General features: G+C 47.9%; 1 protein-coding gene across 1 annotated transcript; it reads right to left on the reverse strand.

Annotated features, from left to right (window-relative positions):
- Positions 1 to 1,361: 1,361 nt before the first annotated feature.
- On the reverse strand, positions 1,362 to 19,564 carry LOC142014023 (membrane-spanning 4-domains subfamily A member 15-like). Its single transcript, XM_074996022.1, has 6 exons — positions 19,301 to 19,564; positions 11,415 to 11,534; positions 9,594 to 9,650; positions 6,632 to 6,760; positions 4,588 to 4,701; positions 1,362 to 1,769 (listed from the first exon to the last, which is right to left on the reverse strand). The coding sequence occupies exons 1-6, from the start codon at positions 19,562 to 19,564 to the stop codon at positions 1,623 to 1,625; spliced, it is 831 nt and encodes a 276-aa protein (XP_074852123.1). The 3' UTR covers positions 1,362 to 1,622.
- Between the last annotated feature and the right edge of the window lie 540 nt (positions 19,565 to 20,104).

The following is a 20,104-nucleotide window of genomic DNA, read 5'->3' on the forward strand; positions in this document are numbered from 1 at the left end:
GCTTGTCTGGCTCTGTGTGCTTAGGAAATAGGTATTCACTATATTCAAAGATTCCCATGTCAGTAGGGTCCATAGTCATACTCTAATCCTGAGGGGGTCCCACATCTGGCCCATCCGCCATTTTAATCTGGCCCTTGAGCTCCTGCTGGGGATCGGAGTCTGGGGCTTGCACTGCTTCACACAACATGCCAGAGCTTGGCATGGAACATGGAAGGAGCTGCATGTCCCCCTTTTGTCTGGCTCCTACACACGGGCAGCCAGAGTGTTCCATGTGGTGCCCACACCCCAAGAACTGACCTCACAGCTCCCATTCACTGGAAACTGCTGCCAATGAGAGCTGCAGGGGCGGCATTTGTTGCAGGGAAGGGTGAGCGCGGCACGCAGGGCTTCCTGGCCATACCAATGCATAGGGGCCAGCCCAAATGGGGACAAGTCACTGCTTTTGGCATCTGCTTGAGGACATAAGTGCAGACAAAAGCCTGGAGCCTTGCACCCCTACACACCTGCACCCCAAGCCCCTGTCCCAGCCTTGATCCCCTTCTTCACCTCTGAACCCCTCAGTTCCAGCCAGAAGCACTCTCCTGCACGCTAAATCAGCATCCCTGGCTCCTCCCCAGAGCCCACACTCCCAGCTGGAACTGCCACTCCTCACACTCCAACCCCCTCTCCTAGCCCTGAGCGCCAGCCCATCCTCCAACACCCTCAATCTCAGCCCAGAGGTCCTTCCTGTACCCCAAACTCCTCATCCTCAGTCCCACCCCACAGGCCATACCTACAGTCAGAGGCCTCATCCCCTCCAGCCAAACCCCAATTTTGTGAGCATGCTTGGTCCTCCATACAATTTCCAGACCCTGATGAGGCCCTCAGACCAAACTGTCCACCCCCTTCCTCTCCCCCAACCCCCTGATCTAGCCTCACCGCCACAAAGAAGGGGAATGCCCAGGAGGGCTTCTGTCTCATGTCTCCTATCCTATATCTTAGCTCATCCGCCAGATTCCAAAGGAAGAAAGTGTATAAAAGGAGTAGGCGTCCCACCCGTGTCCTCTGTAAGTTGTGTGGCCACTCTGGAGAGATTCAAACGCACATGGCTGGGGTCACTCAAAAATGTGTTCCACACATGGATGGAAAAGATAAGAGGGAACATTGGGCCCCAGCAAAGCAAACTAGTGATATCTGAAACTGTCTGAAGAGAGACCCTCTGCTCTACAACATGCAAGTGGTAAGTGCTACATGTGGGTATGCACATATCACAATACGCACACATCACTCACACACATACACCCAATACCTATATGGCACATACACACACACACAAGCGTCTGTGAGCAAGGGTGTGAAAACAATTGTCTCAGAGCCATTTTGAAGCTTTATTGAAAGAAGCAACTAGAGTCAACCTCTGGGGCAAAGCCTTTGGGCGACAGGTGAGTCATCATCTTATTTCATTGTGCAGTGTGATTGCAATGAATGGTGTGGAGCCAACAAACGAGTTCCCTCTGTGATGAGTAGCAGAGCTGGGTTCTAGAACCGCACTCATGAACCAGAATGTGATCTAGCATGCAGGCTGGGGTTGCATGTTACTCCTCAGAGAAGAAGCTGCTGAGGCAATCTCTCCCGGGAGTTCCTCACGAGGCCTTTTGCTCTAACTCTTCCTTTGGACCATAAGCGACATTGTTGTAAGATGGTGGAGGGGGCATTTGTGGTGGAGGGGGCATTTGTGCAGAAGGAAACACCAAGTTTGAATGGGCAACATATGGCCTGAAAAACATGGTCTGCAAAACAAAAGAGATCAACCCTCACTGGTAATATTAGCGCCATTCCCACTCCCCCAATTATCACCTTCCTCACCCCTCCATTCTCACTCCATCATCTTCCTCACATTCCTCCTCATCTTCATCACTTTTTGCAGTCCTCCAGGCTCACCTCATCACTCCCATGATAATCAACACATTTTCCATCACTACCACCATCGTCATCCTCATCCCTCTAGTTCTTATAACCTGAGCAGGCGCATCCCTGGTGCAAGTCTCCCACAGTGATTGGCATTACACCAGGAATGAATCTGTGCTTTCACTATCAACCCCTTACTTGCATTCAGTAATAAACACGAACACCCACCAACAACAACCTCCCAAACATTTCTGTCTAATTCAGTTGTTTCATGAAAAGTATCCAGGTTCCTGTGTAAAAATTAAAATTTTCATCAAAAAAGTGAATGCTCGAAAACCAAAAAATATCAATTTGGAGACCCTCATGGCCAATGTAGCTTGGCTGCCTGGAGACCCCATTCTTTTCTAAGGTTCAGGCTCACAGGCTAGAGCACGTTTTCCATGACACTCCACGGCCAGTAGTTCCCGGGTTCAACAGCCTCCCCTCACCAAGAAGGGAGATAATGCTGCGTCATGGGAGATAGTCAGGCCACGGAGCATAGCCTACATAAGAGAACAACAACATGCAGCATTCAAACCTCAGTCCCTATCAGGGACCATGGCAGCATTTCTGAATGTAAATCCTTTGGGTTTTGTCAAAATATATTTGTATCCTAATTGCTGCCAGAAACCTCAAAGATATTTGTGGAAAATTCAGACTATTTTTTCATAAATATGTAACAGTCTGAGAAAACATAAGCCTGCCTATTGATGTGTGAGACCACCTACTCCCAGGTCAACAAGGACCTTATCTCAGCTATCACCTTTGCTATCCCAAGGTACTCAGATGAATGGCCCTGAGAACTGCTGAACTGGAGGTATCCAGCTAGCCTGTGGGAGATATAACTGCAGCGAGCTGACCCCAAACAAGGGCTTATTCATTTTGTTGTTTGGCAAGAAACATTATCCCTGAATGGAATATCCATAGCTGTTGTTTTTAGGAGGGGAGTTCGCAGCATCAACAGCAGTAGTGGGTTCAAACCACCTTCACAGTGCCTCCTGCTGCTTGTGCTGGGAATTAGCTCTACTCACATCCCCCCAGGGCATCCTCTACTAGTGGCGTCTTACTGCTGTCACTTCTGTTGCACTCCCTGCGTGGACCCACCTCAGTCACAACCCACAGCTTCCAGCTTGGGCTACAGCTCTATGTCTGAGCCCCAGTCTCTTCCCTTTCCCAGGGGAGCAGCAACCCATGGTCTTGTCATGCGTCAGGGGGCCCACTGAAGTCCTCAGTCTAGTCTTTCATTCCTGAGACAAACTACAGTCTATCCTGGCCACCTTCTTCACTGGTAAATGTAGAGGGCAGAGAAGGAAGACACAAGGTCCATCTACTACCCTAGGCCCCAACCCAGGAACCCTTCAGTGGCAGCCTCTCACTGCCCCCGCAAAACTTCTGTCGACAGAACATGGCCAGATTGCCAAACGGAAGAGCGATCCACTCCGTCAACAAAGCGGCCAGACTGCCCAACTGCTCTCTCAACAAAATGGCCAACTGAGAGCACAGCAGTCAGGGCTGCCTTGTGTCCCAGAAGCGCTGGTAGACAGAGGCCCCCCAGAACGTCCAGACTAGCTTTCTGTCCACAGATCTCTGTCAGAGGCATTAAGCCTCACCGGGAGCAGGAGAAGACTGTCAACAAAAGTGCTGTGCTCTGGTGATTTATTGCCAACAGAAGGGCTTGGGGAATCTGGACGCTCCCTGGGTTTTATTGACAAAACACCAGGTTTGTTGACAAAACCGTCCAGTGTAGGGGTAGCCTAACAGTGCATGTTTCCCTGGGCCACCTCCCACAGCCCCAGAACCTTTTTGCTTCTACCCCAAGCTCTCTCCTCCCAGGGCCTCAAGCCTGCCAGACATACTAAGGCCCTTCCCAGTGCTAGCTGTGCAGCCCTCTAGATTCCTTCCTCTTCAGGCTCTTTACAGCAGACTCTTCTTCCTTGTGCTGTGCTTCTGTTTTGTTAGGGTCAGCTGTGCTCTGATTATCTGCAGCCTGACCTGTGGCTGCCTCCCACTCAGCTTCCCTCTGTTAGTTTTAACCCTTGTAGCACCAGGTTGGGGCAGACCCTGTCACTAGCAATTTGCAGCATGATGATTTCACGGCAGCTTCTAGGCTAGCCCCAGCAGCTGTTGTACAACACAGAAGCTCCTGATGTTCTGAAAGGCACTGTCTCCTGGTCAGGTATTGCTCAAAACACGGGTCTATGGCCATGCCCTAAGTACACCCCATCCACTGAGGAAGTAAGAGCTGGCTGTGCCAGGTGAGAATTCCACGCCAAGGGAATTTTCTGCTGTAGAGATCCAGCAGCTTTCATGGCTCAAAAGGGTAGGAAGTGTCACATAGTCCCCAGCCATGGAACAATGGAGCTATTGTCCAGATAGAGAACACGTCCTACAGAGGAAAATGGGAACATGCAGCAGCTGTACTATAACTGCAGTCATGAGTCTAAATAGTTTTCAAAGCCCCACCCCATTTAAAACAATTTGACCAAATATTCAACTACCCAAAAGCAGGGACTTTTGTGTTCCCACATCACTACCACCCACCCCTAATGCCCATTGAGGCTGTTCACAAGGGACATTCTTCCCAAAGAAAGGGAACTTAATCGAGGCAAACAGCTTCCTTGCATCTCACTGCATGCTGGGATTGAGAGCAAAAAGACTTACAGTGTTCGGGGAGTAGCAGAGGGCTTGCGACGCAAAGTGCGAGGTTGAGACAGCGATGGAGAATTCCAGGATGGTCAACAAGAGCAGCATGACTGCGGTCCCCTTTGCAGCGCCCTGGAGAGCACAATACCAGCGGATGCTAATTACTCGTGACTGCTAGAAATAACACTGCACAGCATTACTGGGAGATGACTCGCTAGAGACTCCATATCTGGGGATGCAGGAATCCAGTCCGGGTTCTTCCCTCTTCCTAGACACACAGAATTATCTTCTGCATGCTATTTAGCACCTGTATAACTGTGAGGCATTGAGCCACATCACGGTGGGAGGATCACAGGATTCTTTTTCTTCTGTGTCTACAGGGACCTGCCCCTCTGGGATGTAGTCATTGTTAAGATGGAGGCTCCTTCAGCCTGAGTCTAGGGGAGGCAGGTGGCCTATGGGACTTACAACTCAGAAGATCTGGGTTCATTTCCAAGCTCTGCCACTGGCATGCATTTTACATTGGGCATGTGGTTTCACAGCCCTCTGCCTCAGTGTCCCCAGCTGTGCAAAATGAGAGCTAAAGCAAGTAAATCAGATGTTTGGGTCCAATCCTGCTGAAATCAATAGGGATTGTTATTAATTTCTATTTTGATAGCAACTGGAAACCCCATTTGTGAACTAGGCTGCTGTTGTGCTAGGTGCTACGTAGGCCAGAGTCAAAACTGCCACCTGCTTTTTTGTCATTGGAAGGAATTTTGACACTGGCTTTATCAAACAGAACCAAATCGGAATGTCTGGAGCTGAACACATGGATAGTTTCTGCAATGGGATCAAAGGCGTGGGACAATTCAATGCACCTGGCTGCAGCAGGAAGAGGGCCTGAAACATAAGCCCATGTATTAGGGGCCTAGTATGACATCTGAGGTAAAGTGGCTAAAACTTTGCTGGTATGAACTAAAGTTGGATTGTGGTCAAGAGGCAGGCGCTGCTCACAAAATTTGCATGCATATGGCTGACATGGCAGAAACTTGTATTCCTGAAGAGGGGCTAGGCACAGAACACTCACGCAAGCTCATTCCGGAAAGGTGGTATCAGAATACCCTGGTACCAGGCCGTTCCCCACAGAACACAGGAACTCACTGACCCAGGCCTGGTGATGGATGTGGTGGGGATCAAAGGGACAATTGCCCTGGAGCCTGGTGAGTCAAAGGAGCCAGGGCTACTATGGCAGCGGCAGTGGCCAGAGCCCCATGCTCTTTAAATCACTGCCGGAGCACCGCACTCCAGGTAGCATTGAGGGCTAGGGTGGTGGTGTGCTGCAGCCCAGGCACTGCTGAAGACTGGCCACCCCAGCCCATTCTGCCTTACACCTCATTCTTTCCAGGAGCCCAAAGCAGCCCCCTGCCTCCAACCTTACCCAGGGGACTGGTCAGGCTGTCAGCTCCCCTGCACTAACTCATCATAAAGACAAGGTCAGGATGATAGCACGATAAATAGAAATGGTTTGATTAAACCAGCAGGTACAAGGCCATGGGTGACACACGAATACATCACAGGGTGTCACCATGATACATCAGGGGAAATACGTATCTTGTTTGTACAGCTGTATGAAGTTGTATCCAAGAGGGAGTGGCTTTGGCCAGCCTAGAGACCAATGGAAAGTCCTGCCAATGACTGAGCTGCTTCCATTGTCAAAAGCATGCATGTCTTAGTGCCATCATAGAGGTGGCCAGGTGCTATTACCATGCTCCATTGACAATAAACCTGGCCAAGTGCCCTTGCTGAAAATGGAGTCTATGGATTTACGGGGCAGTTTAACTGAAGTCTGTTACCTCTGCTACCTGCACAAAGCTGGGACAGCACTCTAAACGAAAACACTTGCAGCCATCTGACCACATTGCTGGTCCCAACCAATGGTGTAGTATCTTACACACACCTGAAAGGGATGGTCCAGGGAGACTTAACCCGACCTCAGTGCAGGGGAATAGGCTGGACAACTTCTTGAGGTTCCTTCTAGCCTTACAGTTCAATGGCTCTATAACTGAGTCTGCCCACTTACCAACCACATACGTGTCTCATAGCCATGGCTGAAATGTAATGCATTGATAATCAGCTCTGTTAGCAAAAGAATGATCCCAATGGCTGAGAAGATGGCACTGGTGATATTCATTCCCAGGCTTCCTTTCACCTGAAAGAGATGTGCAGAAGGTCAGGCAGAGAACAGGCTGGCTAAATAAAGACCCAGCCCCCCCGATGTGTTCTGAGAATGCTCCAATCCCATTGTCCATCCCCCACTCCCAAACTGCAAGCCCCAAGCTCTGTTTACAATGGACTTTCATTGGTAACACTCTTATCATTCAGGGGTGTGAAAAAAACCACTGTCCCCTGCATGTTTAAAGTTTTACTGATGAAAATTAAATTTTGGGGTTTGAAAGCAATCTAGTCCAGTACATGAAAGCACACCCCAGAAAAGCAACAGGCACTTTTCCACTCAGTGCATCCTATGGACCAATCGCAGTCACCTTCTTTTCTCCTGTGCATGGTAACAAATATTACTGGCTTTCAGCATCAAATTGCTGCCTCAAGGCAGTCTTGATTTTTGCCCCATGCAGTACCTGTCTATAAGCCCTGGTCTCAGACAGCTCAAACTCGGCCTCCAGGTGCTGAGCCTCAGAGGTCTAGCTCTGAGTGAACCTTTCATCCTTCCCTTCCCTAATATTACATGGGATACAGCACGCAGCAGTAAGCATAGGGATACTGCCCTCGGTCAGGTCCAGTTTCCCCTGTGAAGGTTTCAGTGTATGGGTTCATGACCCAGGGCAGTAAGATGGAAACAGGATCTCGCAGGATCACAATGCACATTTCAACTTCCCCTAGAGGGAGCTTCTGGTCTAGGGAGAAAGTGCCTCTTGCACTTTCCTAAACAGGCTAGTGTTCGGAAAGATGTGAGATCATGCACCTATCTGGACTGGCCTGCATTAATGTGTGTGAAATACTCCTGGTGATCCACAAGTGCCTGGAGAACCATGGAGAAATATCCCTTCCGACTAATGTACTCAAGAGGCTAGGTGGTCTGGTGCCCAAACTGCAATACTATGTGTGCTATCTATTGCCCCTCCACAGTAAGCCCATCCATGCAACACCATGCACAATTTCATGCATCTTGCTCCAAGTCACAGTAAGGATGCGAGTGATGGCCCTGCACACTTCCATCAACATGATTCTGCCTGGCATCTGCCTGGTAGGTCTTCCCAACATGCTCAGGGTGTAACTGATTATCATTCATCTTGGAGCCAGGGAGGAATTTTTAGGAAGGATTGGCCTGTGCATGTTGTCATCTGGGTATGCAGTGGCCTTTATACCTAAGTCTCGGAAAGCATTCACACACACCACATTTACATAATTGTAGCATGGAATGAAAATTAACAAAGTTTCTTGCTTATACTATTATCATCATTACAGTCACAGAGAGGTAGCCATGTTAGTCTGTAGCTACACAAAACAAAAAAGCAGTCTGGTAGCACTTTAAAGACTAACAAAATAATTTATGAGGTGATGAGCTTTCATGGGACAGACCTGATCTGATCCTCAGATCTGAAAAACACTTTATTTTTGTTTTTGTGAATCTTCACAAAGCACTTTTCCAGATCTCTAGAAATGGGTCTGTCCCACAAAAGCTCGTCACCTAATAAATTACTTTGTTAGTCTTTAAAGCGCTACAGGACTGGTTTTTTTGTTTTTTTGGTTTTTTTTTGCTTTGCTTTGCTTTGTTTTGTTTTATCATCATTACAGTTTAATATCTGAGTATACCAACATCACATAGAGCTGGAGCTAAATTAACAAAGCTGCCTGATGCTAAGGCGTAAGGCCTACATCTTGTATTTAATTAGTATCACAACATACATTCATGATAACTAACTTATTGCCTACAAAACTATAAGGTTACATTGTTTCTAAGGCTATATTGATTATAACTAATTAATTTATTGGACACTATAATCCTATAAGGCTACAGGCCAAGACCTTAGGGATTTTCATCCTCTTCTTCAGGGGGTCACTTTGCATGTTTAAACTAAATGGTGAATTCTCTATAACTTGAAGTGTTTAAACCATGATTTCAGTACTTCAGTGACCCAGGCAGAGGTTAGTGGTCTTTTACAAGAATGAGTGGGAAAGACTGTGATGACTGTGGTGTACAGGTGGTCAGACTAGATGATCATGACAGTCCCTTATGACTTCAATAAAAGTATATGAGTAAGAATATACATTACCATTTTAAACCTAAACACTGTCCCCTATTTGACTAGCCACAAGATGTCAGAACATGGTTGCATTCGAGCTGAGTGATTCTAATACTTAATTTTCTTTCTGGGCATAGTAATTAGACACAATGCTTCTTTTGGATGTTTCCAAGTTTTTATTTGCAAAAATGCTAGAGATTACAAATGGTCTAAGTAGCTCCTGGAATCTACTAAAATTGCACTCTCCACCCCAAAATCTGAAATGGTGCCACTGTGGGCAAGCACTGAACACATCTCTCGTTCACTCACATGCAGCTTCATTGGCTTGCCTGGCGCCACCCTTCCACCGCCCAATATAGAAGTCAAGCTATTTTTATGAGAGTTGGAACTCTCAGGGCAGTTCCTGTTTGGACAAGAATGGAATCTGCACTTTTGCTTCTAGTTCTCAAGGTTCTAAAGTTCTAAGCCTAGGGGCTAGTTTAACAGTTTATTACATGTTTGTATATTCCAAAGTAAATGGTGACTAGTCTCAGGGAGGTAGCCGTGTTAGTCTGTATCTTCACAAAACAAAACAAGCAGTCCTATAGCACCTTAAAGACTAACAATATTATTTATTAGGTGATGAGGTTTTGTGGGAAGGACCCACTTCTTCAGATCTGGAGTATTACTGAGAGAAAAACAACTGAGGGAAAACCAAGGAATCAGCTAAACGTAAGGAGAAGAAGTGGGAGAGAGAGAAAAAGTTCTGTGAAATGTCAATTAAGGGGAGGAAATTCTCACCAGACAGGTGTTGTGATGATTCTCAGCTGCAACTGAGAGGGATCCGGAAATGATGAACTGCCCAGGAAAAAAAAACATCATTCACACTTACAAGAAAGACTGCTGCTCTCAGACAGGCTGTATGGGAGGGGGAACAAAGTCCAAGAATGACACTTCCGTCAGCAGAGGCAGTCACAATAATTATACCCAGTGTTGCAGAGCAGTTTCCATCTTATAATGGTGCCACCCAGGTTCACCTTCAACCCTCACAGTTAAGGTGATACCCAGAGCCTAAAACTTTCCCACAAATTCTCCTCCTCTTCTCTTCTGAGTCAGAGGTCTTATTCCTTTCTGACAACTGCGTTCTTCTTCCACTCCCCATAAATAAAGGAGCAGTGACTGGGTGGTCCTGAGAATTGCTCAAGATGCCACCAGGTTCATCACTGCACCTTTCACCCAGTGCAGCTCCGCTATCCCCTGACTATGTTTCTGCCTCTCAGGATTTAATAGTACTCCCATCACCAAGGTATCTGAGCATCTGATCTGGCCAGCCACCAGCTGTTCCAGTGCTCTCCTGCCCAGGCTTCCAGCTCTGCTGGCATGCTTCAGTCCAGACCTACAGAGCCATCTGCTGTCACCACCACACTCTGCTTTCTTTGGTGGAGCCGTTACTGTTTTACTTGACAGTTAAATAGTCCCTGGTTTAGAACCTTTGACCTTCTGCTGATCAGCCAATGTTCCTTCTCCATCCCCACCAATTCTGTATAGATAAAATTTAACAAGGCCCAGTTCAGCCAGGGGAATTCAAAGGGACAGAGTCCTGAGACTTGACCACAGTCTACTATGCTAGAGTGCCTTGACAATGGCATTACAAAGGCCTGTGCCTTGACATCACCCCAGTAGGCAGACATGCTCAGTCAATGACTACACAGATGTCTGAGTGCCAATACTGGCCAGTAGTGGGGCTAAGCCAGGGACCCCACAGCAGCTTGGCCTGTAACACCAGCCCAGCATGACAGCTCCGGTGAATAGGATGAGCGGGTTTTCAAAACGAGAAGTCAGGACACCCGACATGTAGAACAGGCGCAGGGGGGCAGTAGGCATTGTGAGAGTGGCACTCAGGGCTGGTAGCTGGTGGAAGGCAACTGTCCTTCAAGTGTGGGTGGGTCCACTATACTGGAGTGACTAAAGTGGCAAACGGGGAAAGTGTTTTTGAAGCCTGCCCCAGGCACTGCATGATGCAGGACAACAGACTAATGAGCAATGGCAGGAAATGGGTCACAAAATCAGATGGGCCCATGATCTCCCAAGTGACAGCAGCAACTGCGGCAGCAGACTAAGATGTGAGCCAGTTTAAATGGATTAATATTCTACCATATCCCAGTGGAGTGAAATCTGCTGTAGGTTCCTATGGCGAATGTAGTATACTCACTCTTTCCCTTTGTGGGCTGCTTTTGGCAGCAAGGTACTTATCAACCACAGCCCCTATGGTCTTTTGATGCACTCAGGAAGTTTGAAGTAAATGAGAAGGTATCAGGAAATCTGGATTCTATACTCACTTCTGCCACAGTTCAACTGCTCTACTTTGGGTGATGCCATTAGTCCCTTCATGCCTCAGGTTCCCTGTTTTACAATATTTAACTCACTAGCATTTTATGAGGCTTATTTCACTCGTGTTTAGCGAGCTCACTAAGACCCTGGATGTGTCCGTCTTGCCATCTGTTTATTTTATATGTATCACTACAGAGCTCATTGATGAGCAGAGCATTAATGGTAGACAATGATTATTTATCCATGTGGCCATGCCAGCATTTCATAAATACCTCTATTTATGCTACTCACAGAAAGTCCTCCCCAGAAGGGGTACCCTCCAACAAAAGCAAGGGGAGCATAGTACCGGGAGAAAATTGCAGGGATGGTGCCAAAGCCAATGTGCAGCAGCCCAGTCAGGATCTGGATGGCCTGTGGGAAGAGAATAGAGCAGTAAGAGGAGCCAATTCCCTCCCATCTTGTGGAGGTGGTCTGCACTATGTTCTGAGGAGAGCTGATTGGAAACTGGGATTTCTATCCTGTGGAAAATGCTTATCTGTATACATTTGTTTTAATCTGAAATCTGAAAAACTTCGGTTTGGAAAGATTGAAACGTGTTGGTTCCAGTTGGTCAAGCCAATGTGAAATGTTCCACTTAGGCTGGGTCAACACTGGACTGAGTGCACCTGAGTCAGCCTTAGGAGAATTTTATCGAGGGTGCCTCCATTCTCTTCTATGGGCTAGACTTCCTAGCTGGATTACAGATCGCATGTGTCAGAGCAGTAGGCGAGTAAGTCTGTATCTTCAAAAACAACAAGAAGTCCAGTGGCACCTTATAGACTAACAGATATTTTGGAGCATAAGCTTTCATCGGCAAAGACCCATGTGGAATCCTAGGTGTCCCATGATACTGCATAGTAGTTCAATAAAAGGGAAAACCTCAGTGCATCTTTGAAGGTGCAGTTTGGAACAGGGACTCAGTCCTACTGAACTACAAGTACAACTGCAACAACCTTGAGGCTTTGTAGCACTTAGATGGATGCAGTCTGGATGTTAAACTGACCTGCGAGGAAACATGTCCATTCAGCTTGACAAACTAAATGCACTGATCTTGGAAGTCTGAACCCAAAACAAAATATTTTGTTTTGATTTCCCCCCATAACATTTTTAATTTTGTAAAACCTAGGTTTTCTTTTGAAAAAATGTGATCTCCTTAATAGACCCTTAGCAGTGCTAGGAATCATCTGATGAAGCGGGTCTTTGCCCACGAAAGCTTATGCTCCAAAATATCTGTTAGTCTATAAGGTGCTACTGGACTTCTTGTTGTTCTCGAAGCTACAGATTAACATGGCTACCTCTCTGAAACATCTAAGAATGAATCATAAAAATAGTTTTGCTTAAGTTCAAAAGCTCGTGTTGCTCTCTAACAGAAGTTGGTCCAAGAAAAGCTCATCGCCTCACTGACTTTACCTTTCTAATACCCTGAGACTAACACAACTACAATACCACTGAATATAATAATGGAAAGTCATGTTTTGGGGTTTTTTTCTGGCTGAAGTAAAAACTCCACAAAATGAAATAAAAGGAAGCAAACAAGAGTGACATTTACTTCCTGAGCAAATTCAAGACAAAATATCTCCAGACATCTCAACATCATAACCCTCTGGTGACTAGATATAAATCCAGATAGGCTCGACAGCTCTGCAGATGGGCTTCAGAAGAAACTAAGGAACCAATTATTGCACCTCGGATGTTCTAGCAGGGACCAGCTCAAACAGGAAGTCACCACCTGCTCCCACACACTAGAAGAAAAAACACTAGGACAGTTACTTGGAAATCATGCAAAGAATCCAAAACATCCGTCAAAGAAATGCGATGGTAGGCATCCAGCACACAAACAAAAAGTGGAACCAGCTACACTAATCCACAACCCCCAGAACATCACCTCCGGGAGAAACCAAGGCACCAGTAACGAATATCTCTAACTGCAGTTGAATTATTTATACTTTACGGGACTGAACTTCTGCCTTACAACAGAATCTGAAAGAGAATTAGAAGAATTCTTCTGCCATCTCTGCCTCAAAGAACTGAGGACACAGCTGATAATTACCACTTCCTCACAGACAATCAGAAAAAGTCATCTGACTTGCAGTGTCACACTGTGTTCCCTCCCTGGGTGGAGGCAAGTGGCTGCACCTGTGGACGGCAGTCTCCCCTGCACTTCCTGGCAGTTGATACCCAGCATCAGCCTCCAGCAGCAGCCTGTCAGCGCTTGGGTAAGTGGGTGAGGGAGGGAACCGGGGGCTGTGTGGTGTGTGTGTGTGTGTTGTGGGGGGTGTTGGTCCTTATGATAAAATCTAAGATAAGAAGTGTTATAAAACACACTAATACACCATGAGTTGGTAGATACTGATACAGATACACTCCCTCTCAGAGGCGTCCTCTTTTTTGAAAGTTCATCTATGTTAACCCTCCCCATGTGTCACCTCTGCTGGGAAAGGAAAGGGACGGCACGGGAGGAGGCAGTCTGCACGCAGTGTCCTACTTAGCACAGAGCTCCCTGTGCAGAGCTCTGTGTGCACCAATCCTGCTGGCAGTGCCAGGGAAAAGAGCCGGTCCTTTTCTGGACAAGGGGGGGTCACTAGGGGGAAAGGGAAGGGAAGGGAGGTGGACCTTGGCCTGCTACACTAAGGATATGTCTATGCTAGACACAGAAGTCCAGCGCTGACACCCAGTCTTAGCGACGTCTATTGCGTCGCTAAAATCGATTTATCCACAGTGGTCTTCCATGTCTGTCCACACGGCAAGGTCAACAGGAGTGTTTCTCCCATTGACCTTCCTTATTCCTCACCTCGTGCAAGGAGCACAGGGGTTGACTTCAACTCCCAGGAGAGTCGTTTTGCGCATGTGCCAAATGGAACCCCGGACGATCGAGCCTCGGCAGTTTGACCTTCCGCCGTAGTGCGCCTCTAGCCTAACACTTCTCTGGCAGGGCTGCTCCAAGCCCCCTGCCAGCTGCAACACAAAGAGACAAACTTCACACAGACTCCTCCTTCCGCCCTCTCCCTCCCCTGCATCACCCTGAGCTGCCCTTTCAGAGCCTCTTCCAGCACAGCTTGCCTTGCCACACCCTATATGGCTTCTACAGATTTATGGGGCACCCAACCTTGCTGCTGCTACTCCCACCAGAGGAGTTACCTGAGAGAGCGAGAGCGAGCTGCAGCTTGGATGCATGTTTTGTTTTCTCCCTGAGCCTGGCTGGGCTGGCTGCAGAGCTTCACCTCCTGACTGTTGGCTCCCTACTATAACTGGAGGGAGGAGGGCTTGTTGCTTAGCTCGCAGTATCAAAAGGAAGGGGAAAGGTCTTTGGGAATCAGAATCCTGAGACTGACCATGTCCAGGAACAATGGGAAGAGACCAGCCCTGCAGGTCAGCCTGATCGCCAGGGTGGGTAGGACAGTGAGGGAGGGAGGAGTCTGGGGAGAGTCCTGTCCTCTGTGTCAGTTACATTTCCTGGGTTGGACCGAGTGGGGCTGAGCCAGGGAGAGGTGCCTGAGCTGAGCAGGGAGCAGAGTCGTGCCAGCCGTTGAGAGCCAGAGATACAGTGCAGAGAGCAGGGGAGAGCTGCAGCCAGGCATCCTGAAACACTATGTCGAGAGCAGCTCCACCCTGGGTGTGGCACTGTAGCCACAGAGCCAGAGGGGCCAGAGAAGCAGCCCAGGATCTGGAGGCAGAACAGCAGAGAGGAGCTGGGGCTCCAGCAGGCTGGAGCTGGGTGTGGTGAGCTTTGGGGACAGGAGGGAGCTTGGTAGAGGCCCAGCGGAGGGGGACTCCATCGGCCAAAAGGGCTGACAGGCCAGACTGGGGAGGGGCTGATGCTGGGGAGAAGGTTCCAGCCACCCAGAGCAAGTGTCTGACCTGCAGCCACCCTGCAGCACAGCCAGGCCCTGGGAAGGAAGGCTGAGGCCTAAAAGGATCAGACTGTGAGCTGCTGTGTGATTCCAGAGATGCTGTTTGTGAGGTCTCTGTGCCACAGAGCGGAGTAGTGTGTTTTCCATTCACTTTTCCAGTTTTCCTTATTCTCTTTTTTAAACTTGATTGTTGTTTAATCAGTCGTATTTCCTTTGAACTGTATGCAATCCTCAGTGGGTCAGGGAAGCGTTCAATGTGGAGGGAGAACCCTGGAGTGGGGACACCCTAGCCCCAGCCCTAGGTGATCACAACAAGGTTGGGGGGTGAGCCCCAAGGAATCCTGGGCCCAGTCTTGTAGGGGTCACATGGACTCTGCCCCACAGGAGAGGGGAAAGGGAGCCCTCGAGGTCAGAGAGACATCTGGGTAAGGGAAGTGGGAGCAGGAATTCAAATCCTTTCACTAGCCCCTTTCACTGGGGTAGTGCATGATCTGGGAAAGCAGTACTATTCCCCTGTGGATAAGGTACATGGGACATATAAAATGTGCCCCCATCAGCACATCGCCCTGGGCTACAGCCCTGGTCAAAGGCCAGCAGTGCTCATATTATCACGTCTTCTCTTATTTTCCCTTCCTAAAGTGCTCTGCCCTCATACAGCACTGTATCAATAACAATGGGTACATCCTGAAGCTGTTAATCAGGTGACACCAGTGGGACTTTCACTCCTGTGGGGAATGAGTAGAAATGGACTCAGTTCTTCTGAGCTACTTTCCACAGCACAGACACACACTGCACAAGTCCCCTTGAAGATTTGTTTTAAAACATTTATAAATATCAACTTTGCAGTGAAGGAGCCATACACTAACTTGGATAACTTACGGCAACAGCGTCATGAGAAAACAATGAGTGCATCTCAGATATCACAGAATCCTAGGGCTGAAAGGGACCTCAAGAGGTCATCTAGTCCAGCCCCCTGCTTCAAGCAAGATCAACCCCCACTAAGTCTTCCCAGCCAGGACCTTGTCAAGCCAGGACTTAAAAACCTTGAGAGATGGATATGCATCATATGCATCAGTATCACACCAAACTGCCTCCTGCTTTGGCTTGTTGCTGCCCTGTGTTTATGCCGTACTTAAGAGCATCAAGGGACATGAGTGCTATGTGTAAGGGTCTTGATACTTGTTTCATTTTTACTTCATGCACTGCGCAAGATGATGCAGCTCAAGCCGTGGCTCCCGGGTACTCTGAAGCTAGGGATTTGGTTGTAACTACTAACGTGGAGAATGTCTTGTAAGTTTGTGTTCCCTGCAAGCTGAGCGCTTGGGCAGCCCCCCAGGAGACATTCATGTGCCACCCAGCTGATTAACACAGTGCCCACAGCTGGCAGCATGAGTTTCTATGGGTGGTGAACATCGGCACATGTCATGGTGCACATAACAAAATTTATTCTGCCCCAGATGGAAAAAATTAGAGGGAACAATGCCTGTAATTCAAACACATCTATACCATGTACATATATTTTACTGTGCCTACCCATAGTAGATTATTTTAACCTAGCCATCACTAGACAATTGAACAAATATTCGCCATGCTGACAGCGTGCTTTAGCTTAGTACCAGGTGCAATCTACCCGGTTATACCCCTGAAAAAGAAAAGTGATCATTGTAATGTATGGTATCATTAATTTTACCATCACAGGCAATCTGTAGGGTTTTCTCTTATAGGACGTGCCTGTTAGAAACAGTGCTTGTTTCTGTTTGTAAGTCTTCTATATTGTTTCCAGGATACTGTAACCACAGTGTACGTATGGGAAAGGCCCCTTGAAAAATAGCACACATGCTGACTCAGTGTTGCGTCCCAGGGGACTCAGACACAATTGGGTACATGATGTTGATGTAAAGTATGTATGTAGCTGTGTAATGTGCTGATGAACGAGTGCTTTTCATTGTTTTCCTCTGTGCCAATCTGCAGAAGATACAAGGTGCTTCGACCCCCCCCCGAAGTAAAGGGCTTTAGCTCAATCTTTAGCAGATTCTGCTTTTAGTTCTGGAAATCTCTATTTTAACGGGTGTGTTAGCTGGGAGGATAGCTGAAACAGAAGCCCTGCAACATGGAAAGAGACATATTCTTTCAATATATAGGGGGATGAGGGGACGGCTTGGGCAAGTGTTGTGCAAGAGAAAGAGGAAGGACGAGGGACCTTTCCCCAGAGCTTGCTGCCACCCAAGGGAGAGGGCTGGGAGAAGTCCTCCTTTCTAGCCCTCCACCCCAGTAGCCAGGCAGGCTGACCACTGCACCACAAACTCCTCATCCTTGCCCTACCCTGATGCCTCCTACCCCCTTCCACGCTCCAGCCCCCTACCACAGGTGAACCCTCACCTCAAACTCCCTTCCAGAGCCTGCACTCCACAATTCCTGTAGCCCAGTCCTCAGCCCCAACCCAGAACCTGCATGTCTTCTGCAGCCAAACTCCCTCCCAGAGCCTGAGGCCCATGTGAGGAGGGTGGGACTTGGCACTTTTGTGGTTTGACAATCCTTCCAGCCCTGCACAAAGGGACAGCTTCCTCTAGGACACAACCGCCTGCCTTCCAAACTCCACAACGTTAACAAAATCCTGGCCTTCTACCCCAGCCCTGGGGCAGCCTGCCCACAGCATCTCAACCTCCTCCTCAGAAGGTCACCCTTGATGCTCCCTCCACACCAACATCCCTCACAACGACAGCAAAACTGTGCGACTTCCATATTTACAAGACAATTGACAGTCCTCAGATACCTAACATACAGCCAAACTCATCCGTTGCTCCCTGGCTGGGGTGGGGTGGATGGGAAGCTCCAGCCTCCCAGAAGAGGCGGTGCTGAAGGTGGAAGGAGTGCGGCCAAGGACAAAGGACCCTGAGCACCTTCCAGCCTGCAGTGCACCCCATATCTCAGCCCCGACAGCAGCATGGCCAGTAGCTTTCCCGTCTCCCATGACGGCCCTAAAAGCTGTGCAGAGCCACACCAACACTGGTGGCAATTTAAAGGTCTCAGGGTTTGGGGCACTGCCAGTGCCATAGCAATGGCAGGAGTCCGGGGTCCCTTTAAATCACCAGGCCTCAGAACAATTTCCCCGTTTTCCCTTCCCATCCATGGGACTACCTATAGACAACTACATACAATGAAACAATGGATTACTGCACACACCTTCACAGGTCCAGTAAAAATCTGAATATATCCCATGCTTGGAGAAAAAACTCCACTGAAAGGGAGAAGTCTACGACCATATTCACCAATAACGATTTTGGATGCTTTGAGCCAAAGGAGCCCAAACTTGCAAGATAGTCCAAATAAGCCCTCTTTCAGGAACTTCATTAACAAAGGTTAAGGGTTCACATGGTCCCAATTTATGTGTACCTCTGTGGGGAAATAAAATTTTACAACAGGCTCTTCAGTCTAGCAGACAAAGCTCTAGTAACTCTAATCATCAGAAGTTGAAAGTAAAATTTGGATGGGAAATGAGGTGAAGATGCTTAACTGACCATTGGAACAACTTGCCATTGGGTCATGGGAATTAACTCAGGGTAGTTCTCTGGTCTGTGACACACAAGAGGCCAAACTAAACAATCCAAGTGATCCCCACAAGCCTTAAAATCTATTAAATTATGATCTCTTTTACCTATTTATTTACGTAATTGTAAAAAATATGAAGAACCATTGGCTTATCTCTTTAAACTGATGGATGGAAGTTGCTTTGTTTCACTTGTAGTTCAAGGCCAAATGGAGTCAGCTCTGCACTGCAGTAACTATGAGAAGGAATCTTGGTTTGAACTACCTCTTAGACCAGGTCTTCAGATCCTGGGAGTTATCTCAGTGAAGAGATGCTGATTTACACTAGCTTCCCACCCAAAATGAACGCTACCTCGCTGAGATGACCCTGCCAATTTGGGGCCATTTCACCCATTTAGTTACAGAAACAGCCAGTTTATAATCCTTTCCCCCAGTGCTTCTCCTTGTCTCGCTTAATCCTCATTTCTCCCTGTTCGGGCTGCCTCTGGAAGTCTGGGTGTATCTCTCTCCCCAGTCCCCCAAAGCAATGAAGTCTCAGGATGAGGTCAGATCTACCCTGGGTCCCTGAGGTGCCAAGTCACCTAATGGTACCAGCTTCTTGATAGCCTTCCCATAAAGCTGTTGGCTGAAGGAAAAAGGTGGCATCTGGAGCTTGCTCATGTTCACTCATTCACTCACCTGTATAGGCCCTTCGATATTGTAATGACTCAGTCACATGGACTGAGCAAAGCTGACACTTACCCCCAGGGCCTTGGGCTGTGCTTTCAGGAATCTCTCCATCATCCCTACTTTCTTTAGCTGTGCGGCTTGTTCGCTTGGACTCCCGGCGTACACTGACACAAGAGGTTGGTTCCCAGGGTTCATGATGCTGAGCTGCTGAGGTGAGCATTGCACCACCTGAGGAGCCTGGGAAATGCCCCCTGTGACCACCTGGCCTTGCTGGATGATGCCGTTTGGGGGTATAAACATAATCACCTCATTGGTCACGCTTCCTGGTGCCGCCATGATGCTGATGCTGCAGAAAAGAGTGATTGGCCCAGATTAAGCCTTATGGAACAACACCAGTCCCAAAATTAGCTGAGCCAGAATCTTTGTTACCTATTGCTCAGCCCCTTTCTAGTCCCCACCATGATTTTGTCTTTCACATGGAGCTATATTTGGATCACGAGAGCACGTACAGCTAAGGGCTTTCAAAAGCTGATTGAAGGATTCGGCCACAGCACTTCCATTATTTCAGCTTTCTCAACGGATGCTTTTAACTTTCAGGATTTTTTTCATTTTTGGGTATGGAAGTTTCCTGGACTGTGTAATTGATTATCAGAATGGGGGAAATTAACTGAGGTTCTTTGGCATAGAGGCCCTGCTCCTGCATCCATGGGAGAAAGAGAAACATCAACTTCAAAGACTTGGTATCAGACCTGGAAGCCACTATAAAAGAACTAACCAAAAATGTTTCACCAAGTCTATATTTTGATAAAAGGTTGGGGTTTCCATTAATTTGACCTGTGCGGGTGGAAGGGTTCTCCTTTTCACAAACTGTTCCAA

The sequence above is a fragment of the Carettochelys insculpta genome, chromosome 6, assembly GCF_033958435.1.
Source record: "Carettochelys insculpta isolate YL-2023 chromosome 6, ASM3395843v1, whole genome shotgun sequence".
In the NCBI taxonomy this organism is placed as follows: Eukaryota; Metazoa; Chordata; order Testudines; family Carettochelyidae; genus Carettochelys; species Carettochelys insculpta.

Coding starts and splice junctions, on each gene's coding strand:
- LOC142014023 (XM_074996022.1), bottom strand. CDS start 19,564: ATGGCGGCACCAGGAAGCGTGACCAATGAGGTGATTATGTTTATACCC. Junction 9,651..11,414: donor CCTTCTGGGGAGGACTTTCT/GTGAGTAGCATA, acceptor TTTCCTGGGCAG/TTCATCATTTCCGGATCCCT. Junction 1,770..4,587: donor TCTGCTACTCCCCGAACACT/GTAAGTCTTTTT, acceptor TTTGTTTTGCAG/ACCATGTTTTTCAGGCCATA.